Here is a 24,272-nt window from a genome sequence, read left to right as displayed (position 1 = left end):
CAAAGCTGAGTACAATATATTTGAGAAAATTGATTGGCCTTTGCATGATTGGGAGATGATATAGTCACGCTGCACATATATTTTTCATACATTATTTTTTGGCTTTTTTTCTTCAGTGAAATACTGAATAAAGACCAAAGCTTGGACTGAACTGAACTGGGTTGTTTTGCTCACCAACATTTCTCCTGTTCCTCGTTGTCAGCTGCCTGAATATGTGTTCTGTCCACGAGAAATGTCTCAATATGTGTGAGTTTTGCACAACATCCCAACTGATTTTATTGTATAATTTGATGTAACGATGAATCTTTACACTGACTTAGAAGTTTTACAGTAGTGGACTCGAACTAGCCGTCGCCTGGCCCATCACGACTTTATGACAAATATATAATACAGTTTGTCAATCAGACCAAATTCCAGTGAAATGAAAAGTCTTCTCGGTGTTTCATGTCTGCATGTTCGTATCTGCTGCCGCATGAGGGTGTTCTGTGGTTTTCCTGTCAGTTTCAGCTCTTCTCCCCTTTTGGCTACTCAGACGTCATCGCAAAACATGAGAAAGTTTCCTTTATCGACATGGTAAATGTAAGAATAGCAGGTATTATCTATTGAAGCCAACAGTCTGGATTAATTTAAACTATTCAATCTTTCCAGGGTGACAAATGTATGTATCAGTAATTCATATTCAAACTCGTGTGTAGCCAATAAGTTGATTGTCTGTCGACCTGAAATTATAATATCTATATATAAAAATGACTCTTAAACAGCAACACTGGCATCATTTATTATTTTTGGCTTTTCAGTCAGCCCTTTGTTCAGAAGTACACACTGTAAATTGTACAAGTATTTAAGTTTTCTGAAGTTGTTGGCAGGCGTAATCGCGAGAATCACATATGGGCCACTTGTTATAATTAGTGTAACCACACAGTAAAAAAATAAAGTAAAATAAATAAAAGCTGGATTCAGGCAGCAAATCTGATCCGGCAGTGTGAATGAAGCCACCGTGGCTCCAGCTCTGTGACGCTGCTCACACTCCTGCTGTTTTCTGGAGGATTTCTGTGCTGAGAATTGATCTGCTTTTTGCATCTCTGCTGATCTTGAACAGAAGTGTCTCGGCTGTCTCTTCGTGCAATGATTCACCAGTCAGCGTCGCTTTCTTGAAAACGGACCAGTTCTCCTTTCTGATTCTGCTGAACACGGTTATCACCCTTTTTTTGGACTAGTGAGCATGTTTTGAAACTTTTACACTTCTTCTCCTGCTTCTAAAAAAAAAAAGTGCATAAATATGTTCTGTGACTTGTAAATGTGCCTGTATATTTACATTATGATCCTGTTGTCACTCCTGTGTTCCGTGTAGTTAATTAAATATTAGTTTAATATATGTAAGAGTAAGTGGGGCTTATCTTTACATCCATCCAGCCTTGTTTTCATGTTTGTTTGTTTTCTGGATGCTGAACATAACTGGTAATGATCACTTGAAATGTTGGATTTAAAATTTTTTTTGATGATTTATCTTGAAGTCGTGCTGGAAATTGATTTCACTTCAGATTTTCACCTACACAACAACGGAGCCCGAGCATTTTGTTTGAAAAAGTTGCTTTTCCAAAGTTGTCATGTAAACAGAGACCCAACAAAGAATTGCGTTGTCACGTGGAAACATTATGTAAATTGGCCCTAAGACAGCTCTACTATGGACTCTTCAAAACAACCGCATGCTCTTTAAAATGAATCTGAATTAATAAAAATTGTTCTGAAAAGTTGGTTGAACTACATGTTTCCTTTGAAATTCACCAGAGAGCTTGAACTGAGGGGCGTGTGGTTTATGGAACGCCCCTGCGGAAAGCTCTGCTCAGCAATGAGAAGCCATTTCTCTCTCTGCGGTGACGTGGGCTGCTGGTAATCGCTGTTTTAGTCACATTCTCTCAAACAACACCAGTGAAACCGCATTCTCACTTCTCACAACGCCTGCAGCAGCAGCAGCGACGGGGATTCGGGCTCATGCTTTTGTCACTCTGATTTCCAATGCGCTGCCTGTTGACCATTTAAGAGCAGCGAGAGAATTGAGTCAGAGCAGAACGGGCGGTGGCCGCACATCCTCTTTTGCAGCACCGCTGCGAAGCACGGAGTGACCCTCATCTCCATCTGGAGGTCTTCATTTCCTTCTGCTAACACGTGCACACGTTCCAATGCTTATTCGGTTCTGCTTGTGATGCATGTGAGTGGAGCCTCACCATGTAGCTGCACTTAGCTACACAGCAGGGGAAGAATGCTTTAGTGCAGCAGTCCTGCATTTTCAACAACTTTTCACAGATGAAGAGCCGTTCACCAAAAGTGCTGGCTTTGCAGATTTTTTCTGTTGCAATGCAGGCTCAACCTGCTGACTGGCTGGTTCTCTTTAACGGGGGAGGGGGGGGATATGCTTGCAATATCAACAATCGACATTCAGACAACGTGCAAAGTATGAAAACACTGTTGGCGGGATGAACCTTCATGTAGGGCCTGAAGGATCTTGATAATTTCAAGGAGAAAATGTAAAAACACTGTTGAAATCACATGATAGTTGAGTTTGCTTTCATCAGTCTTAAGTTAGCCGCAGTGGTTGCATCTTGAAACGTGACATATCTCGCTCTAAACATTCATCAGTCGTATCTTCATCAAGCAGAAGGAAGTCCGGGTAGATCCGGATGCTGATCAGTTTGACTCGGTGTTTGCTCTGGACTGAAGTCTCCTGATGAGACTGATGTGGAGCTGAGAGCCATCTGCACAGTGATCACCAGGCTTTTCACTGTTACTCACAATCCAAACACTCTTTAACACGCTTTAATCAGAGCTCATTCTACTGATGTTTACTGAACAAGACTTCAGATTCCTCCTTTGACAGAACATATGAAACCTCCTCAGAATAAGTTGTCATGTGACACTTTGAACATGTAAAACCCGTTTTCTCAGTATCAGTAAAGCTCCCCCTCTTTGTGAAGTGTTAAGTTTTATCTCAGTCCCACTCACACCACCTCTTCCTCTTCTTCCTCGTCTGAAACCTGAAACCTCCCCCTCTCTCCGCCAGCATGACTTTTTTTTTTTTTCTGCTTGAGTTTTTCAGAACTCGAGCTCTCAGAAGAAGAAGAGGAAACAGACCTCAGCGATCAGCGATGGCTGCTGGTCGGCTTCCTCGTCTGACCTGCTTCTTCACGTTCAGTGTTCTGGGGCTTCTGGGGGTCTGCATCCCTCATGGTAAGAGCATGCTCTGTTCTCTTAGATCTGTGGATTTATGAGCTGTGTTATTGTGATATTTTGTCACGCAGGATGTGTGCATGATGACAAGAAACTAGGTCAATGTATCAGAACTGCACCAGCTGGAAAAGGCACTTGTGGCTTTAACACTATGAGTAACCAGATTAAAGGACTTGTTGGATGACTAAACACTACAAATGTTATCTAATTCTCTGACTGATGGATCCATACCTGACCTACTGCGTTGAAGTTTGAGGAAATGCCAATAAGAATATCATCCAGTCAGTATTTATGTTCACACAGAGATCCACCAAAACCTTCAGCCAGTTATAATAATTGAAATTCCATGATTATGTAGATTATGGTATGTGGCAAATTCTGAATAAATCTCAGAAAAAAAAAAAATTCAAAAAACTTACCCATCAATATTGAGAGCAACTTTGCAAAAAGACAAAGTGACTGTAACTTAATAGGGACAGAGATGTTCATAAAACCTGAATCTAGAACCAAAGTGAGGGCTCGTTGCATTCCAGTAAATGGTGATCCAGTTATAGAATAATCTCAACAATAAACCAAAAGAGTGTAATTCACACACCAGATTAAAAAAAATTGTAAAAGCAAAAACTGAAAATTGTATCCGTCTAGTTGAACTGATGGTTTTTATATTTACAATGAAATGAAGTAAACAAAACCAAACATAATATATTTAGCTGTATTGTGTCCAGACTCGTTTGAATGTGTAAAATTCCTTGTCTCCAGTTTCTTCTGTTTCCAGTTATTCAACACATTTCCTCGCAGCACTCCCTGTTTGTTTTCTTCACACTTCTGACTCCATGGCTGTACATCTATGTTTTATTCATACAGTGTTTTGACAGTACCGAGGTGGGCGTGAACATTAACAGATAATGTCAATACCTGAAAGAGTGTCTGCACGTGCTTTATTAATAGTCCACAGACAACAAGCTGTGGGTGGTTTTTACTGTCGAGACACCGTGAAGTGAAGAGAAAGCTGTCTGAGTGCTGAGGAGTGGAAAATAGCGGTGAGTCAGACATTTCCTGGGTACGGAAACGGCCATGACCGAAAGTGATGAGAGGAATCAAGTGAACTCAAGTTGCCTCAACCTCATAAACCTGAGTCAGTCGGTGACTTCTGTGGTTTTTCTTTGGCTTTGAGAACAAACACATGCTGCAGTGAACAACTGAACTACTGGGAATTAGTTTAACTTGAAAAATATTGTATCTGGTTGTATACAGGCTGGTGGTGTGTGTGTGTGTGTGTGTGGTGTGTGGTGGTGTTCTGGGGTAACTCACTGACCAGCTGGACAGCAGCAGTCTTGGAGGTGTGGGCATCAAGAAGGTCTTTCTCTCTGTTGTACAATGAACCCTGGAAGAAAAGAAGATCAATGAGAAGAGCTGGGATGTATGGGAATGTTTACCGTCATCACTGCCCAGGTGGTGTGGAGTGAACCCACACACAGCCAATCAGCTGTCAGTCTTCTTGTGGTTGAGTTGATGGCTAAATGATGTGAAGCACATGATGGACAGACCAGGTTTTCCTCGAGAAAGTTGTTTTTCTTTTCCTGGTTGTCTTCTGTCTTGTTCTCTGGTCTGATGAGAACTGTTTGCTCTCTTCTTCCTGTGACCTCTGCCCTCTGATATCTGAAACCTGTGCCCAACTACTGCCACCAAGTGCCCAACTCATGCAACAACAAAAAAGATTTAAATTGAATAAAAAGAAAATGCAACTTATTGAAAACAGCTCTAAAGGTGGAACTTTTTCAGAACAGACTAACTGCAGTTCCATGTAAACAGAAGAAAACACAAATTTTCTGAAATGCAGCAACTGGGCATGTGCGCCACAAGCACAGTAAAATGGCAGCACAGGTGAACTATGAGGATTATATTCTTCATTTGAAGTTTGAAAATGTTACAAAAATCCTGTCGATGTTTTGGACTGTTCAACACCGAAAGACAAAAGGCCTTCCCTTGAGCCTCTGAACTTTAAAATGTCGGATGGTTCAAATTCCACTGATGTGAAACTGCTCCACTTTAGTTAATAAGCATAGATAAAGCCATATTGTGCATTAAAGGGCAACTTCGGTTTTTTGGCATCTGGACCTTATTTCTAGGTGTGTGCATGCCCATATACTCAATCAGACAACCATTGTGCAGCTCGGAGTCCTTCAGAAGTTATTTAGATCCAACCGATGTAGCCACACTTAGCGGGGGCCACGGCAATGGAGCTTCAGTGCGGGACATAATCTCTGCTTCACATGTCCGCGTGGGTGCGCGTTGCGCATTGGTCTGCGTGACGTAAAAATCGTCATGAATTCCTGTCCACTAGGGTCCGCGCGGACCGATCCGCGGACGTCCGCACAGCAGCCAGAATTTGAGATCGCGTTGCGCATTGCGCGCATGTCGCGGAAGTGTGCGCCTGCGCCAGAGCGCCATAGCAAACAAAACATGACGGTAAAAGTGAAAGTAGACAGAGATACAGCCTGATGGCTCCACTTAAAGACACCGAAAGAGTGAAAGATTCATGGAAAGAGAGAGAGACTCTCTGGAGGGAGGAGAAGGACCGCAGACAGAAGTGAAAAAGTGACTAATCGCTCCGGCGCCGCCCCGCGATTCAGAAACAGGAAAAAAAGGCTAAATAAACTTTAATACTTAAAGATAATGTATTGAAAATGTATGTGCTTAATTTTCTCTAAATAATCCGTAATAAAGGAGCAGATAAACAATCTGTAGAGCCGGAAAAGCTTCTCGAGGCTGCGTGGATCAGTGCGCCTGCATGAGACGCGCACAGCTGAGCTCAAAATGTAGTATGGGAGAAAGCGCGTCCGCATCGGTGGTGCGCGGACCTTCCAAAGCGGACGCGGAAACGCGTACATGTGAAGCATGAACCAGCCTTTAGCAGGGGCCACGGCAAGGGAGCTTCAACGCGGGACATAATCTCTGCAAAGTCGCTCATTTCGGCTGTATTTTTTCCTCCATCGGCGCTGGGTTGCCTTTCGGGCGGAAGGGGGGCCTCCGGCGGTGTCCCGCGGCCTGGCTCGGAGCGCACATCCGCCGGGCAGCGGAGATCTGGATTCTCCTGCTGAAGAGAGACCCCCGGCCGCGGCGCGGCGAGTCGTCGCGCGTCCCGCGGCCGGCGTGGAGCGCGCATCCGCCGGGGAGCAGAGATACGCTTCCTCCCGGCGAGGAGAGACATCCAGCAGCCCAGCGGCCGCGCGCGAGCCGTGCGTCTTCGCGGGTGTCCGGAGCCTCCGTGGAGCAGCTGAGGGCCATTTTCCAACTCGGCCCCTGGAAGTCAGACGCCGGGGCACCGTGACAGCCGAGGCCGACACAAAGTGCCTCTCTGCTGGGGAGAGGAGCTCCGCTACGTTCCCATCTGAGCCAATTGTGGCTAAGTTAGCAAAAACTGTCAGCTGACTCACCTGAAGACGGTAGACGTGCTGACTTTATGATAACACTGGCAATGGATGAAGAAATACAGCCGAAATGAGCGATTTTGCAGAGATTATGTCCCACGCTAACGCTCCGTTGCTGTGGCCCCCCCGCTAGTGCGGCTACATCGTTTGGATCTAAATAACTTCTGAAGGACTCCGAGCTGCACGATGTTTGTCTGAGTGAGTATATGAGCATGCACACACCTAGAAATAAGGTCCAGATGTCAAAAAACCGAAGTTGCCCTTTAAATTGGTGATTTTATGTGTTGATTACAAGTTCACAAATGATGTGATTAATCACAATTCATTGTGGTCGGATTAGTGATTCATTCATTTTTTTAAATAAAATTAAACAATTGACACCACTAGAAAAAATATGAGTTTCCACTTGAAATGAAATGAGAGTGAGAATGTCTGAATGCACCAAGGAGTGGATGGAGGAAGCATGAAGGATGAGGTGGAGGAGGGTGGAGAAACGATGCAAAACACAGAATCGATACAAGATGAACGGATGAAAACATTTGAGGTGGAGAAAATCAATGTAGGATGGATCATAATGAACACGTTACAACATAACATGTTGCTTTAACACACTGTGCTACACAAGCCACTGTTACTAAAGTCTATGACGTTGTTCTTTTTGCTTCACATTAAAAGAGCTGCAGAGCCACTGTCTTCTCTATTGTTGCTCCTCAGCTGTTTCTTAGATGAACCAAGTCATTGTCCTGACAGCTACTATTTCAATGAACTCCTGTTAACTCGAGGGATGTTTCATAACTCCTGAATTGATTCAGTCCCCTGTTATCAGCCTCAGTAAAGCAGAGGTTAAAGGTCATCCTCCCTTTCTCAGAGCTCTCTGCTGCCATCTGCATGTTGGTGTTTAAACTGCACAACTTCAACCTGCTGCTTCTGTCGCCTTTTCCTGCTTCTTGTTTCTGAAGCCGCACAGCAGAGCTGAGTCTGAGTTGGACTGAGGAGGCCTTTCTGTGCTGTTTTCATGTTTCTGGTTCCTCTAACAGTCCAAAAACATGAACGTGACAGTAATCTGCCAGTTCTGTGATGGGCTGGTGGCTCGTTCAGAGTTTCCTGTTGTTGAAAGAGATTAATTCCTGCAACAAAAGCAGTTCAGAAGAAGGATGTGCGGCTCTTCTTTCTCTCAGTACATAAACTGTGGCAGTCGTCTGATAAAATAAAAAATGTGAGTTTTAAACTGAATCTGCTTCTGTTTTTCAGATGTGGAGGCCTCCAATGAGGGATCTGTCATCCATAAAAATGTTGGAGAAACTGTGGAGTTAAAATCAGATTTATTGTCGACTGAAGGAGTCACAGTGGCAGAGTGGAGATACGGAGGCATCAGACTTACATCAACAGGGACAGCGAAAGAAAACCCTCAGTTTAAGGGCAGAATACAAATAAACCCCCAGAACTTTAGTTTAACAGTCAGAAATCTGACTCCTCAAGACTCAGGGGATTACAGTTTTGTCTCAGAGGTGAATTACTTGCAAAGGCCAACAGTCACGTTCACTCTACGTGTTCATGGTAAGAATCATGGTTATTATTTATTGTGTTTTGTTGTTTTTAATAATTCATTAAAGAAGCAATCACATGCTGAAATCAACATGAAGTTGCTCATCAATGTTCAGTGATCGCTGTTTCTGGAACCTTTTTTTGCCATTTTAACTTGGTGTTAATGGATTTATGATCTATAAAAACAATATCATTGTGATTTTCATAAAAGAGGAAAAAATTCAAGGAAAACAATTAGAAAAAGATGCTTTACCTATATTGATTGGTATTTTCATATTATACTGTGACAAAAGCAGGATCAGTGTTAACTGTGAACCTCCAGATCTTGTTCATAGCAGTGATGTTAAAGCTGCTCTGTCCCTCTTTTCTCTTTCTGTTCCCACATTAGAGCCCATAAAGAAGCCTCTCCTGTCAATAATCAATGTGACTCGTGATGCATTGAATCGATCCTGCACAGTCTTCCTGGAGTGCAGTACATCTGTTCATGACGTCTCCTACAGCTGGACTGTGGGGAGTCAAAAAAAATCTGGCTCCAAGCTGCAGCACGTCATCCGACCTCAGGATGGAGAGATCACATTCACCTGCACGATCTCAGATCAAATCACTGAGGTATCCTCGTCCATAAACCAAACCTGCAGCAATGATACTTCTACAGACAAACCAGGTACATGCAAGGAATTAATGTATGGATGCCAAATTCATTTTGAATGGTCCAGATGTAATTATAATCCAAATGAGAAGGTATATAAAATAATATAATTATAATAGATGAATACATAAATAAAGGACTATAACTTTTAGTGGGGTAAAAACACTTCAGTCTGCAGTTCCTGATCATTTGTTGTCATTCGTTGTAACTGTCACTTCCTTTGGGCCTTTTCTTCTTCCTCTTAAACATCAGCTAATATCAACACATTGACATCTTCAGATGGGTTCGTCCTCATAGTGGCTGGAGGGGTATCTCTACTGACTGTCATTGTCGTTGGAACAGTCGTGGCAGTTTGTCGCTCCAGAAGAAAGTGGACTGGTAGGAATATTTCAAACGTGTGCAAGTTTTAAATCAAAACCAACAACTGCGTCATGTTTGATGGTGGGATTGTGTGTGTCAGCAGGCAGGAGCACATATGACCAGACCGTGTACGATGAAATCGCTGATGTTCCAGCTCAAAATGTAAGTATCCTCTGTGGAGAAAGAAAATAATGTTTTGGTTTTTTGTTGATATTTTTGCTCTACATTTATGTTTTTCCTCCCTCTTTGTTACATTTGCTGTAAACTCTCAGAGAAGCTCAGTGCCTTGTTCTGTGTATGAAACCATTGAGACGGTCAACACTGTCAGCCCAGTCACACCCGGGGTGAGAAAACGTTCAAATGTGAATTAAAGATATTTTTGTATAATTTAGAATTGAATTAACTTGAAATGATTAGCTCAATGAACAGAATTCATATCACCACCAAAATAAGTGAGCTTTGCATTTTGCCCAAATGTATGTTTGTATGTATAATGATTGCGATTTTCGTATTTCTTTCTCATTCACAAGGTCCAAACTGTGTATGATAAGATCCAGCTTCATCGTGTGACTTGATGCCGAACTAACAGGAGGTTACCGAGAGAGGAAATGTTATCTGACCTTTAAAATGTTATGTAAGAACTTCTGTGTAAAATGTGTTGAGCAATGTAACCACGTAACAAGTCATCTTTTCATCTGTCTTTGTCTTAAATAATAATTGTTAATATATTTTTGGGAGTGTACACTACCAATTGTACATTTTATTGTAAAAGTGCTGTAAATTCTGTAAATACAGAGCATCTATTTTAATTGTTTGTATGTTCTAAGTCCTTTGTGTATTTGCTAATAAAAAAAAACAATTCAAAATGCAGTAAAACTATTATTAATATAATATCACTGAACAATAAGTAAGACATTTTCAACAGAATTAATAAAAAACGTTTCCATTTTTCACCTGTTATTGAAGAAACATTCTCTTTGAACAGTCTGTCGTCTCATCTCCACAAATTTCTTCGTCAAAATGGGAGTTCCGGTGTAGGTGGGCGGGACTCAACGTCACACTTCCGGGTTCCAGAGCCAATCATTTTTGAATTCCCGAGGTTGCCAAAAAAGCAATCCAGCAATCCGTATTTAATGACCGCGCCATCGGCCGACGGGAAATTTTTTGGTATCATTTGCAGATATTTACTTATATTTTTTTTTACGTCTCAAAATGTATTTATCTATCTTTCCAATCCCAGCTAGTCATGAGAGAAGACGGGATGCACACAGGAAGACCTGGCAGCTATTTGTTCTCACTATAACCACTGCTTTCCTATTTATTATGATTATCTAAAATTCTGATTATATAATTCTACAATCAATACAATTAAAACAATAACTGTTAATATGTGACATTAAAATAAGAATGTTAATACATTGGTACGCAAGATTAAAATGACTAAAATCACATCAAAAATTGAAAAGAAATAAAATCAAAGGTCATGTCGGGAGATAAAATGTGACGTTAATTATAAATTACAGTAAGAATTAATTTAGATGAAACTGCTGTTGTAAAGTGTCATGTTGGGGAGCACAATGGAGCTCCGAACCGTTTCTTCCTGCCCCTGGAGGGACAGTCCTGGCTGGATGAGCTGCAGATCAGTCTCAGCTGGTCCTTCAGGGAGGAAGAAGATCGTCCTGTGGCTCCGATCCGCCCTCAACCTCCACTGATGGATGAAACACCGAAGCGGGAAGGATACAAGCAGTATAATTTTTATTTGCACACTGTACCTACAAACCCAGGCAGGCTTTAAACAATGCTGATAAAAATATATAGATATATATATATTTCAAATTAAACAGGGTAAATATACAGTACAAAAGTGTGGAACTAAGGCTCATGTATCAATACTTCTCGAGAAAATCAAAATAAAACATCTTCTGTGACGATTATTCTGACATAAACCCGTCTGAATAATAATGGGAACATAAACCATCTGATCATCATCATCACATGAACATCTTTCAGCATCCAGAGATTCTCAATTCGGTCTGTAGAGGGCGCTGTTTCAACCCTGTCAATACTTCAAAGTTGTTTTGTTTTTCATTGAATAGAAATGCAGATACACACAAAAAAGAAGGGACTGACGAAGTCCAAGACAAATTACAGATTCTGAAATGTGCTTGACTACAAAAATATTTTTTTAATAATACAGTTTTAAAAAAAATAGATATGTCATAGTATGTATGTATGTACACATGTACACACACAGACACACACTATACCGATTGTATTTCTGTGTCTGCGTGGATTTTTAACTCATGAGCATATACAATGTAATTAAACTTTTTATTTTGAATTCAGAGTGGGGTTTTTTTCCACTTGTTTTATCTGCAACAAGAAACAGCTGTTTTACTTTCAACATTCTATTTTTTTTCCAAACCGAGCTGTCCTTACGTGAACTTAAGCAGAAGATTTGAGAACTTTTGCAAGTAAATTACATCCAGGAAGTCAGAAAACTGAACTATAACAGTTCTGATCAACAGACTGTTGAACTGTTAACAACCGTCAAGATGATACTCAGTGTACACACACAGATTTACAATACTCTTAAAAAGCATAAAACTGCTGATATTCAGGAATGACAGTGCCATTACATTTAAGGTGCTTGTATAATGTGGTAAATAAATGTTCTTTCAGTCATCAGTCGATGTGTTTTATACATCACAAAAGACGATTTCCCATGTGAAAGGTTCTAAAAATATTCAAATGATGTGATAATGTGATAATATTTAAAAGAAACAACTGTAACATGAAAAAAGCAGCACCCAGAATGAAAGGAAACAACCTCGCTTCATCAGTTCTGACTCACTTTTGTAACCAAAGTGTCAATGGCAGAGTTTACTCTCCACTTTGTGTTGATCAAAGTTCTTTTAACAGTGCAGGGATGAAAACAAAATCAGAAAATAAAAGCTTGTGTTGTTTCACAGATATTTATCACACTGTACATGAGGTAGTGTATTGATACGACCAGCTCACGGCCGTAAAACAGTATTAACACACAGGTGATAAACAGTGCCATCCCGGTTGTTTTTGTCTGTTTTGACACTTAAAAAGGTGAATTGTATTGCCATGTATTGGTGGTTTATATTAAATATTGTCCCTCAGGTGGGAGTCATGCATCTTGGTCCTATGATCATACTGAATGAATGATTACTAATCGACTCAACAGTTGTGAGTGGAGGAGCCTGGCAGGTCAGGAGTCAGTCACCTTCACCACCAAAAATCCTTAATCATCTTAACTTAAGTCTATTTTGCCTGCTTTACCTATTGATAATTTCCAAATTTTTGCAATTTTTTTTCCTTTTTCTTTTTCATAATTTTTTATTTATTTTTTATTTTTACCTTTTCCTTCTTTTTTTCCTCTTTTTTTATTTTCCTCTTTCCTGTTACCGAGGAATGAAAACATCTTTGACAGAATATCTTGAATTAACTTTCCTCATATTACTTTTTGGACAAACTGAACTGTTTTAAAGTAACTGTTACAGCAAAATCAGTCAATCTGACTGATTTATCTATATTGTGTTGTGTCTGTATTTCTGGTTAAAACAATAAACTACAGTGTCTGGGCTCCACTACAGGAAGATTCTTGCCTCTTGTTGCTTCATAATACAATAGTCTCTGCTCCAATGTGGTCCTCCTCGCACACAGTCAGAGCTGAACTCCATGCACCACCAGGGGGAGCACGTTCTTGTCTCTTGTAAATATAAGAAATTCAAATTCACCAGAACACTTTTTGTTTTTTTACAGAAAAGTTCAAAAGGATTGTGGATTTTGTTTTTTTGGGTCATCCTTCTCTTCTTCTGTGAAAACACGATGGCTTACATATTGTTTTTAATTCCTATTAGTTTTGCTTCCAACTGGTTCCTCTTGTGGTTAGATGGAGACCTTGGATGAGCAACATTTACCTGGAAAACAGAGGATTGAAGTGAATCGGCCCAGCAGAGGCTGCAGAAGTTTTAGTGAAGATGGCTGAATGAATTACCTTTCAAACATTCCCCAGGAGACGGAAGCTTTCCTGTAACAGAAACAGCATGAAAAGATGAGCTGCAGAGATGATGAATGACTTTGAATTTGAATTAAAATAAGAATATAATTGAAAAAAAAATATTTTTTAAATAATTTATTTATTCATAATGAAGATTTCAAAAAATGGCATGACATATAGTCAAAAGGGATAAAAAAAAAAAGTTTGGGACATCATTATTTTCTATTTACCTTGCAAGCAGCAGCTTAAAAATATCACCAGTACAGCTCCCAAGATGAGTCCAAAGAAGAAAAGCAGGATCGCTCTATCCCTCCAATAAGATGTTATTATATGAGGTGCAGGCGGGTTCATTGTGGTCACAGTCTTTTCATCTGAAATGACACACAACACATCTTTTATTCTCCATATCCACGCTGTTTGGTATAATTTATGCTGCTGTACTCTGGACACTGCTTCATATTAAAATTATTGAATTGATCAATTGATTCATGCTAGTCTCATGTTAGTCAAAGTCCATGTTTCATATAAATATGATGGAAATTCAGCAGGATTGAGGATATACTTTACATTTATATCAAAGTGCTTTCCTACGGCACATTCGAAATCAGTAATTGTTTTAGAATTTGTCTCTCAACCAATCATCTGTGGTGCCTAAAGATCAATCAAACTTAATTTCACAGCACATGAGCAACTTAAATTAACTCCAAACTTGAGCCGAAGTTCAGTTTTATGTATATTATGATGGACATTCTCCATTAAAGTTGAACAAAAGCCTGGTGTGGCTCAATACACCACCATGTGGTGGGGAGTGGTACCGCAGACGGGCACGAAGTGGGAAAACAGGTGCAACATCTGAACTTCTATGTTCCCATACTTTATTATTCATGTGTACTTTTAATATTTGACTGTTGAGCTGAGAAATGAGGCTTAACTATTTTTGGGGCATGTCATTCAGATTCAGTGAACGCTCTATCTTTTTTTGAGTGTTGAACTTTCACTGAGTTTTTTTTTTTTTCTACTTGTATGTTCAGAGTTTAATAATTAAAACAAGTGTTTCTGTACTGAGGGTGCATGTGTGAAAACTGTCACAATAGGGAGCCTCTTCTCAACATCTGTCCTAATTTGACCATTTTTCAGATCGGCTGTGTTCCTGTTGTTCCTGTAAAATAATCCACAAATAAATAGCTATTTTTTTCTACAAACCATAACAAGTTGCTGTGAAGTCACTGGAGGCAGTGGCGCTGCCTACTGTGGACGTGCAGGTGAATTCAGAAGCCTTCTGAGTGGAGTTTGTGTAGAAGATAAGCTGTAATCCGTCAGGTGTGCTTAATGTTGCGTTATCCCCCTGGAAAGATGTGGAGCTCCAGGAGAGGTCGGCGCCCTGATTGGCCGACCTACACGTCAGCAGGACGACACAGCTGCTTTTTGTGATAATCTGCCGTTGTGTTATGACGGGTTGCTGCGGGCGTTCTGCAAGAGACGATGGGAACTTCATCAAGACCAAAGATTTATACCAGAAAGCGAAGAAATCATAATGAGTTGGTGAACTTTAAACGGGAATGAGTTCGGACACTAACGCTTCACAACCAGGTTAATCTTGTTGACCGTGTTTTCAGAGTCGCTGCTGAGGTCCACGCTGTATTCCATGGCGTCGTTCAAATTCAGATTACTAATTGTCAAGTCACCTAGAGACATTGAAAACGTTACCAAAAAACAGTCAAAAGGAATTAAAGGTAGCGGTGCCTTGCTGCTGACGGGTCACGGAGTCGATCCGTTACCCGTGGTCGTGTTGAGTCTCAGTCGGCCTTTATATCGGGGCACACGATTGAGGCTCTCCGTCTGTTCGCGGTAGGTGGCGATCCAGGTGTTGTTGGGGTAAATCGCCCACTCGATCTTGTTGAGAACCCATGATGGTTCAACCCTGGAAGGCAAAGTGACGCTTTCTCCGATGTAGCCGACGATGTTGGTGAGTGAGTGAACCGCTGCAGGGACAGACTCCTCAACATTAATCAAGGTGGCATTTTCTACCTGTGTTGTTTTTTGGGTTTTTTACCAGACTTACAAAACAGTTGAAAAAACGTCCTGAAGAAATGTACTTTACGTTTAACTTTCTGAAAAAGCTTGGGCCCAATCTTTGTGTCGATAAGTGGAAACGCTGGTACCGCGTATGTAAATAGTTCTGCACATGCTCAGTAGATGGACGTGAACAACAATGGCGTCCTCCAGAGCATCATGACCCCCAGTTCAGACTCTCCAGGGTTTTGTAGTTTGAGAGTCACTGGAATAGCAGTCCAACTCTGTCGTCTGTCCATAAACATCTACTCGCCATCATTGATAAAAAAAAAAAAAAAAAACTCTTTCAGACTTGAAGCCTCTTGTAAATGGCGTCTAAGACACGTGGACAACTGCTTCAGGATGGAAAGTACGGGGTTCCCCCGAGAAAGAGCAGACATCCTGGGGTGTCTACACACTCTGATTCCACTTTTTTCAGCCTTTTCTTTTCCACTTCTCTTTTTTAACGACAATTTTCACAGAAAGAAATAAAAGGAACTATTCACTTCACTTCTAAGGAACCACATGCTGCTGAAACTGCAGTCATGTGTTAAAGAGGTTACAGGAATATATTTTCACATAAATGACAGCTCTGTCTATTTAAAAAGTACAAATATGCTTAAACTTAACTCTTTTAAATAATACTGATTGCAAATATTAAACAGAAGATATTATTATTTGTGAAAATTGTACATCTTCAGAATGTGTCAAACACATTCAGACTGAAACCAAATGTAAGTGTATTGGAAATGGAAATTTAAAGAAAACACTGATAGAAATGTCGCTGTATGGATCATCAAGTTCATTTCCGTTCAGTTTATATTTCAAAATGGAGTTGGGTATTTCCTGCACTTTCAGCTGTCTATGTGAAACGTCAAACACACACATCGTGCTACATTTTGTTACATGTGAAGCATAAATCATCAGCAGGCTGAACAGCTACTCAACGGAAAACAGATTTTATCGTCTGTGCATTTAATCCTCTTTAAATTTTGCTTAAAAAAATGTGATGAAGTAGCTCAAATTCAGTCATTTAGATCAAATCCTATTTTAGGAATCAGTCCTCTTAATTTTGAAAAAAATAATAAAAAAAAAAAAAAATAGAATAGAAAAACATACCTTGAGAGTATAAAAATAAACCGAACAGTGAAACAAGTTTCATTGTTACGGGAAAGACGATTGACGGCGGAAAGGAGAAGTTTACATCGCTAAATACAGCAACTGAATAACGCCTCCACTTCCTGGGTGCATGCTAAACGTCTCTACTGCGTGAGGAGGAGTGAGGGGGGGATGAGGTGACGCTATAACGGAAAATGTTAACCGTAGTGTTTTGTCCATCCTCTAAGACTCGTGTCTTCTCGTGACGATAGATTCTTTCATTCATCCTTTATATATATATATATATATATATATATATATATATATATATATATATATATATATATATATATATATATATATTATTAAAAAAAAACCAAAAAAACAAACAACAATTAAAAAAAACAACAACTAATATTTTACTTAATGTACATCCAAAACAACAGTGTAACAGTCCTTCAAACATTCAAACAGTGTTAGGAAGCTTAGTTAGCTTAAAATGACCCAAAAACCCGTCTGTTAAAAAGACAAATTCTAGGGGAGCAGAGATTACAATCTCAAAAAAAACCTCTGACCACAGAAACAGTTTTATAGTGTGACAACCTGTGGTGTAATAACGGACAAACGTACTGAAACAGGGCAACATGAAATCAGCAGGTGTTCAAAAACAAGTCAGCCAAGACCAACAAGGTGTTAATAAATCAAGAAAATCTCACAAAAAAAGGTGCGACACTATGTGCAACAACTCAGATCAGGTGGATCAATATTCAAATTAATTATAATTCAAATTAACTGGATCTTTAACATTAGTCAGTTAGCGTTGATACGTTTAGTGTCTCTGAATGTCAAATTATTTTAACATGTGAGATGTTCTGTTTTGATACAATCCTACTGAAATACAGGAGACGCTGTCAGAGAAAACCTGAGGCTGTAAAGCAACGCAGGGTTGGAAATGAAATGAGCTGCCGTCATGAGTTTTACCCGTGAAAACTCAAGGTTTGCTTTCAATTATTGGATGTTCAGGGTCATTTAAGACCATCTCCAGCCCTGTGGACAGTTCCTCAGTCGGCGGTTCGCTCCCCTTCAGCCAGTCACACTCAAAAACACACATATTTACTGCTAATTCTTTTTAAAAATGCACATTACATCAACAACAGATCAGCCGCATTAGGCTGGACTGTGCTCATCCTTCAGTGTATCAGAACTCACATTGTAGTGCTGGCCCTCAGTGAAGGAACATAAAACTTAAAAAAACATATTTTCTCTTGTTGAATTGTTTCTCAAATGAGAAATATCGACAAAAGAACAAAGTAATAAAAATACCAGAGGTCTGAGCGGCTCAGCTGTATCAGTTTCCTTCAATCTAGTGTTGGAAGGAAGTACGTAGCTATTTTCATCTTTCTGTGAAATGTAGATAAAATTCTTTTTTTTTCTCAGTATGACTCGTCTTTAAAAGGTCCAATCAGCAGATCGCTTCAAACCTCTCATATGGACTCATGAAAATGTCTTCTTTGTGTAAAATCCAGGATTTACACAGAAACAGTTCATTTCATCTAGATGGAAAAACATTTAAAGTCAGAGTATTTTTGGAGTTTGGGTGGAGCTGTTGCTCAACATCTGTATCTCCCACAATCACAAGTGAAGTAACGCATGATACTGACTCACGGTCAGCAGTTTGAGGCAAAAAAACCTAAAAAAAATGTCTTTCTTCCTCCATTTTCTGTCATATTAGCAAATGTCTCCCCCAATGCGTCAACTAACAATAAACATTTGCTTAAAAAAATCTATTTGAATCCAAAAAAGTATATAAAGACACCCTGAAAGATCAGTTTCTGAGGTTCTCCGGGTTCCTCTCCTCTACACCGACGTCTCAGACTGCAGCTTCATCACAAACTTGTGGCTTTTGGGGTCGATGAACTCCTCGCCCAGGCGCAGGAAGGGCAGGGGCGTCACCGTTACGACCAGGGAGAAATCCAGCCGCCTCAGGCTGAAGACCTGGCCCCGGCGCAGAGCGGCGGTCACCGGCTCCTCGCTCACCAGAGTCCACTGCCGGCCCCGGCCGCCGTCCAGGTACTGCAGGGTGGGGCCCGGGCCGAGGTAGCGCTCCAGGAAAGCCTGGAGAGGGAGAGAGAGAGAGGGAGAGAGAGAGAGAAAGAAAAAACGTCACACATTTTAATGCAACGAAGCAGATTCATAAACAGCAGCTTCCTCTGGCGGGGATGCAGACTTCTCCATCGTTACAGCCGAATGACTTCCTTGTGTTTTATCGACATTTTATGGCCGACTGTTTGTCGGGCGCGACACCAAACTGAAAACGAGCGACAGTGGGAGGTCAGGAGGGGGGCGGGGGTCACCTTGGGCGTCATGTTGTGCGTGACGCAGAACTGCAGGTGGTTGATGATGCTCTCCATGGTGTGGTAGGACTGCTGCCGGGTGGCGCGCAGGTACTTCTGCATGGCCCGGGCCATCGGCGCGAAGATGGCCTGAGCCGCCTCGCGGGGGTCCATCACCTCCCGGGGGTGTTTGGGGGAGGAGGCGGCGCCGCCGCCGGCGGTCTCGTCGTCCTGGTGACGCTTGATGTGTGTGAAGGCTTCCTCCACTGCCACCACCAGCCTGTGAGGACAAATGTGTGTGTTAGGATTATCGTGTCACGCCCAGCTGCACTCGTGTGTGTGTGTGTGTGTGTGTGTGTGAACGTGCTCGTACCTGGCCCTGCGTTTGCGGACCCTCCGCTCCACCTCGGCCTCCTCGTAGTAGTACTCGTTGTGGGAGTTGTCTCTCCTGCGAGCGGCCGCCGCGATCATGGCTCTGGATTGGCCGGTGGAGTTATTGGTGCCGTTCTCTGTCCACACAAACACTCCAGCTCAGGACGGACGACCCGTTTAACACATCACGTTAAAATATAAACAGGCATAAGCGCGCCGTCTTGCACCTTCCCCCAGGCTGTAGACTTTGAAGGCGGACAGCTTCTTGGTGAGGATGGACTTGGGCAGGTTGAGCAGGGCCGGGTTGTAGACGGGGAAGTCGCTGTAGTACTGGTCCAGAACCCAGACGGCTGCTCTCTGAATGCTGCATGAGAGTGGAAAAAAAGGAATGAGTGGTAGTAAATTATCCCGTATCATCATTCTACGCACTAACTAAGAAGAAAAACGAGGAAGTGGTGAACAGACAGGATGTCTGCAGCTGAAAAGCAGACATGACCGCACAGCATCATGGTAGAGCAAACTGAAACACAGTCGCTGAGAACCGTAAACGTTCTGCATGAACTGAGATCCAAAAAGAACTTCTCTTCTCTAATGAAGCTTATCGCTATTGATGAAATGAAGAGACGTAGAGGAGCTGAAGGCGAACAGCTCTGAATGGGTCTTTCAGATGAACTAATATGTCCAAATGTTTTGCAGAAATGGCCAAGAGAAGTCAGATTTCACAAAACGATGCTTAATGATCATGGCGGCTGAATCCCATATAGACACATTTTACATATTTATACTTGACACACTGTGTCTTTACTGGTGTGAAGGAATTAACCGTTTCTCTTCCTGCACAGCAGGGATGTTGCTGATTCAGGACTGGAGCCTCCGGCGGTGTGCGCAGACACTCACCTCAGATGTCCCACGTTGTAAAAGCGGCTGACTCCATCCGTGGTCCTCACCACCTTCAGGCAGTACGCCGGCTGCAGGTGCCGCACCTCCAGCAGCACTAGGGCCAGGTACTGGATGAACAGCAGCGCGTCCACCAACGACGCCGCGTATCCCACAATCCCCCGGTAGTCCTTCTCTCTGGGCTCCAGGACCCGGACGCCGTAGAAGAGCCAGTAAGACGCCACGAACAGGAAGACCAGCGCCAGCAGCAGGCAGCGAAAGACGAAAAAGCGCGGCAGCGTGGCCCTTTGGGGGCGGAGGAACAGCGCCCAGGTGGAGATGAGGAGGATGAGGAGCTTGAAGGCCAGGGAGATGTAAAGGCCCTCGCACGGCGTGCCGCAAGGGTCCAGCGAGTCCCGCCACAGGAGCTGAGGTAGAGCCAGGAAGGCCAGTGGAGTGATCAGGGAAAAGAGTCCCAGGACGGCGCCCAAAGCCGGGCCCACGTAACGCCGGCACTCCGGTGGCGAAGAGTCCTCGAGGTCCTTGGTGATCCCCGTCAGGTCCTCGTTGGAGATGCTGTCCACCGACGTGCCGGTGACCACCGTGGTGGTCTCGCCCCAGTTGTCATCCTGAAGAAAGGAAGTGTCAGAGTTATACATGCCTGTTTCTGAGTTAGACAACAAGGTGAGGCCGAACCCGGTCTGACCCTCTCGTCTCCTCGAGTGGACTCGGTGTCCAGCAGCGGCTCGCCCGGGGCCTGGATGATCACTGACTTGTCTGCTCGGATGCTGATGTCCCGGCTCTTCGAGCGGTGCCGGTCCCGCCGCTCTCTGGAGACGCATCGGGAACCAGAGTCAACTTGACGATTCTCAAGTCGAAGTAGCGACAACCGACCGCGATCTCCCACCTGTGCTTACGGGAACTTCGAGAGTGGGACGACTTGTAGGAGTAGCCTGAGTACGTCGACTCATTGTCCATGTCCGAGGCCGGCGGTGGGCGGAGCTTCCGGGCCACTCCCGTCCCCGAGCCGCCCCCTTTCTCCCAGACCACGCCCAGCTGGCTCTTGCAGTTGCCGATGGAGGAGAGGGTCAGGGGGAGGCGCAGCAGGTCCACCTTACTCCTGAGGGACTCTATCTTGGAGGCCTGGGAGAGGAAGAGGAGCGAGGCGAGTGGGAACGGGGGGGGGGGGGGGGGGGGGGGGGGGGGGGGGGGGAAGATGAGGAATGAGGGGAGTCAACAGAGGGGAGGGAGGAATGAAAGGAGGAGGGATAATTTGTCATGTGAGACACAAGTGAAACAGTCTCAGAGGGACACATACCAAGTCACAAGAAGAGAGGCGGCATTGTTAAGGCGCTGGCACTCGGAGGTGTGTGAAAGTGTGCGTCCTCTCCGTCGCACAGGACAGAGCCGGGCTCCTTCTTCCGCTCTGAAGCCAGATTTTATGAGCGAGTGATCCCCCCCCCCCCCACCTCCCCCCCTCCCCTCCCGACTACTTTCTCAGCCAATAAAGGGCAATTACGCTGCCTTCTATTCCAGGCTGAGAGTCTCCTGCGTGCAGGACGAACACCAAAGTGGAAATGCTCCACTTTCATACACGAGGGAGTCGAGCAAACCCAGAAGACCGTCAGAGTCACTCGAGTGTGTACAAGCAAAAAAAAAAAAACATACTCTTTACATCTATAAGGAAGGGGAAGCTTGATTTCAGCCGGCATGCTGCAGTTTTTATGAAGTATTTCGTTACGGCTTGACGCGCGACGCACACACTCGTCCGGACGCCACATTCCCCAACAGGCCTCGGTGGTCTCCAGGGGCAACGGAGCTTAGCTCTTACAATGGGGATGAATGGACGTGTCTCGGGGTGAGAAAAGACAGGAGGAGGGGTGAGGGGTGAGGGGGTTGGGGGTAAGAGTTGCCACTGGGACCCAAACATCAACTCTGCTCCACGTCTGTGATTTGCACTTTGTTTTTATGTTTTAAAAACTGTTTTTTGTGTATATTTTCACTTCAGCTGTGTGTTTTTTTTCCTCTCTGGGTACTTTCCAAACGAGCCGGCTCTTGATCTAATAAAGGATCTCCCTCATGCTCCTTATTATTTGTGCCGTGACCGCCGGTCGTCCCTTCAGATCTCACTGATGGCTCGCATGTGATTCACTCCAGATCAGATTCTCAGGTCCAGCTGTTTACAGGGTCCTCCTTCAGCACTTTGATCCTGCTGCTTGTTCTGAGCTAAAACTGATCATACCTCATTAATCCCCTTGGTGAAATTCTATTTTAGGACTAGGGTAACCTAACCATTAACTATTAGCAGAGCTACTGTGCCTTTATTTGTTCTCGCACTGCTGCCGTGAAACTCAGATGGAAGCAAACAAAGAAAAGATTGAGCTGCAGGAACATGATGACATGAAGAGCTCTCACTATAATCACCTGCTTAAAAACAGAAACCACAATGACCCCATTAACTGGAGCCACACGAAGAATTATCTTTAGATCTCTGCAGCAGCTTGAGCTGAGCGAATGTCATCCAGCTCTTCAGTCACATTCCGGATCATAAGCACAAAGTGTCGAGTGAAGAAACAGCCTCCGCATCAAGATTTTACTCTCTGCAAGTCTTTGTAGTTTAGCCTCGGTTTGCAGAGCGAGCCTCTTCCTCAGAGCAGTGTTGATGGTGTGGTTTCCCACCTCGCCCCGGCCATGCTTGGACGTGTCGACACACCGAGGCCGAGCATCTTGCACGACAGCTGTCACAGTTTGAGTGTGTGAACGGGTGATTGCGGTCTGCAGAGCGGACCGCTTTGAGACTGACGGGAAAAAAAATTAAGTCAACCATGAGAGATATGCTGAAAAGCAGAACATGAGAGGAAACGGTAAATAATCATATTTGAGAACACACAGAGAGGCAGACACTCCCACCGTGTCGTTTGAGACGGTCGATGGGATTGATCGCGCTGACGAGCCTCTCTCTCCCTGCAATCATTTCACAACAAATTGATTTACTCTCGCAGTCTATGCTCATTTCCACCGCGCACGTGAGACTTTCCACATGCAACATGGGAGCCGGATGAGGACAACAGCACGGTGTGTGTGTGTGTGTGTGTGAGGAGATAATGTGATTTCTCAGGCTAATTACATATATCAAGAACAAACTTTACCACCAGAGTGAGAATATAAATAAGGGCATAAAAATCAAATGAGCATTTTAAAGAAATGCACAATATATATATATAAAAAACTACTCTAAAATGTGCAATATTTAATACAATATACCTTGAAATGTGCTGTTTATAATATAATATACCCCTAATTAACAATATATAATGCAATGATAGCGTTAACCTAAAGTTTTTTGGTGGTTAAACATTTATTCCTGGCTCCAGCCTGGCTCTCCGGGGCCTCCCGGCCTCAGGGTGGCAGTGGGCCAGCGAGGTGTGGCTGCCTCAACATTTACCCAGGAGGGGTTTAGTGGAGGGGGTAAAAGAGGGGAAGGAGTGGGGGAAGAACGAGGGGGGGTCACCCACAGCCCAAGCTTCGACGCCAAAAGAGTTTAAAAGTGAAAGCAGCATATTTTAAAAAAAATATAATAAAAAGTTTCGAAAATGCGCCGGTGCGCAGCGATGGAAACAAAAGCAGAACACACCCCGGATGAAGAAGAGATGCAGGCGGTGGTCACAAAACACCACAAACTCTGCCCCGCATGCGAGAAACCGGAGAGAAATCCGCCGGACGAGAAGCGATCATCTCGTATTTCTTTTAAACGCAGCCGTGCGTAAAAGCGCACGGCGGGTTAATAAAACGCACAAATGAATCGATGGTTTGTTTTTGCTTTCCCCTGCAAAACACAACAATGAAACGACTTCTTTTTTTTTTTCAAAACATTCCAGTCAGAGGAAGAAGCTCCTACCTTCCAGTCCGAGAGGGAGAAGCTGCAGCTCTGCAGCACAAAGAAGCAGCAGCAGCGTCTCCAACAAAAGTGTCTCCAGAACGCGCTCCGAGCGCCTCACTTTCTCTCCGCTCTCATCCGGCTGCTCCCTCGCTCTCTCCAGCTTCTCCTCCTCCTTCTCCTCCTCCTGCGAGCAGCGGCAGCAGCAGCGGGACGCACTTTGTGTTGTTTGTTGGGAAACAAAGGCGAACGGAGCAAAGACGCAACAGCCTCTCCCTCTCTCTCTCCCTCCCTCTCTCTCTCCCTCCCTCTCTCTCATCCCGGCGGAGCCTCTACGTCGCGCTGCGGGGGGTCTGGGGCGGGGTGGGGTGGAGTTGGGGTGGGGATATGTGGGGGGTGGGGGGTATCAATATACAGCATGGGC

At 43.4% G+C, this 24,272-nt stretch overlaps 3 protein-coding genes across 6 annotated transcripts; 1 reads left to right on the top strand and 2 right to left on the bottom strand.

Moving 5' to 3' along the window:
• Positions 1–3,099: 3,099 nt before the first annotated feature.
• LOC115386055 (SLAM family member 5-like) lies at positions 3,100–10,161 on the top strand. 4 transcript variants are annotated; one of them, XM_030088259.1, is made up of 7 exons: positions 3,100–3,225; positions 7,908–8,213; positions 8,590–8,865; positions 9,130–9,228; positions 9,314–9,372; positions 9,483–9,554; positions 9,741–10,161. In XM_030088259.1, exons 1-7 carry the CDS (start codon positions 3,144–3,146, stop codon positions 9,783–9,785), a joined length of 939 nt encoding a protein of 312 aa, XP_029944119.1. In that variant the 5' UTR covers positions 3,100–3,143; the 3' UTR covers positions 9,786–10,161. The 4 variants fall into 4 exon arrangements, with proteins under 4 accessions (XP_029944119.1, XP_029944118.1, XP_029944117.1 ...); XM_030088258.1 differs by having other exon boundaries at positions 9,311–9,372; XM_030088257.1 differs by having other exon boundaries at positions 9,103–9,228.
• A 787-nt stretch (positions 10,162–10,948) lies between these two features.
• Positions 10,949–16,512, bottom strand: LOC115385896 (uncharacterized). The gene is made up of 7 exons (XM_030087976.1): positions 16,412–16,512; positions 15,019–15,222; positions 14,818–14,925; positions 14,444–14,710; positions 13,471–13,611; positions 13,238–13,270; positions 10,949–13,160 (listed from the first exon to the last, which is right to left on the bottom strand). Exons 1-7 carry the CDS (start codon positions 16,452–16,454, stop codon positions 13,129–13,131), a joined length of 828 nt encoding a protein of 275 aa, XP_029943836.1. The 5' UTR covers positions 16,455–16,512; the 3' UTR covers positions 10,949–13,128.
• Positions 16,513–16,829: 317 nt separating this feature from the next.
• LOC115385895 (vang-like protein 2) lies at positions 16,830–24,072 on the bottom strand. Its single transcript, XM_030087975.1, has 8 exons — positions 23,870–24,072; positions 20,879–21,114; positions 20,678–20,801; positions 19,993–20,600; positions 19,323–19,459; positions 19,097–19,232; positions 18,745–19,003; positions 16,830–18,505 (listed from the first exon to the last, which is right to left on the bottom strand). The coding sequence occupies exons 2-8, from the start codon at positions 20,947–20,949 to the stop codon at positions 18,248–18,250; spliced, it is 1,593 nt and encodes a 530-aa protein (XP_029943835.1). The 5' UTR covers positions 20,950–21,114; positions 23,870–24,072; the 3' UTR covers positions 16,830–18,247.
• Positions 24,073–24,272: the final 200 nt, after the last annotated feature.

The sequence above is a fragment of the Salarias fasciatus genome, chromosome 3, assembly GCF_902148845.1.
Source record: "Salarias fasciatus chromosome 3, fSalaFa1.1, whole genome shotgun sequence".
Taxonomy (NCBI): Eukaryota; Metazoa; Chordata; class Actinopteri; order Blenniiformes; family Blenniidae; genus Salarias; species Salarias fasciatus.
The sequence above is the reverse complement of the archived record's forward strand: the minus strand, read 5'-3'. Positions and strand labels throughout refer to the sequence as shown.

Excerpts from the sequence above, each read along its gene's own strand:
- LOC115385896 (XM_030087976.1), bottom strand. The coding sequence starts at position 16,454 with ATGAAACTTGTTTCACTGTTCGGTTTATTTTTATACTCTCAAG. Across the intron at positions 14,926-15,018 it reads GAGACTCAACACGACCACGG|GTGACTTGACAATTAGTAAT; the intron begins GTAACGGATCGA and ends CAATGTCTCTAG. Across the intron at positions 13,271-13,470 it reads TTTAAGCTGCTGCTTGCAAG|GAAAGCTTCCGTCTCCTGGG; the intron begins GTAAATAGAAAA and ends TTTCTGTTACAG.
- LOC115386055 (XM_030088256.1), top strand. The coding sequence starts at position 3,144 with ATGGCTGCTGGTCGGCTTCCTCGTCTGACCTGCTTCTTCACGTTCAGT. Across the intron at positions 3,226-7,907 it reads GGGGGTCTGCATCCCTCATG|ATGTGGAGGCCTCCAATGAG; the intron begins GTAAGAGCATGC and ends TCTGTTTTTCAG. Across the intron at positions 8,866-9,102 it reads TACTTCTACAGACAAACCAG|CTAATATCAACACATTGACA; the intron begins GTACATGCAAGG and ends CTTAAACATCAG.
- LOC115385895 (XM_030087975.1), bottom strand. The coding sequence starts at position 20,949 with ATGGACAATGAGTCGACGTACTCAGGCTACTCCTACAAGTCGTCCCAC. Across the intron at positions 19,460-19,992 it reads TACAACGTGGGACATCTGAG|CATTCAGAGAGCAGCCGTCT; the intron begins GTGAGTGTCTGC and ends ACTCTCATGCAG. Across the intron at positions 19,004-19,096 it reads GTCCGCAAACGCAGGGCCAG|GCTGGTGGTGGCAGTGGAGG; the intron begins GTACGAGCACGT and ends TTGTCCTCACAG.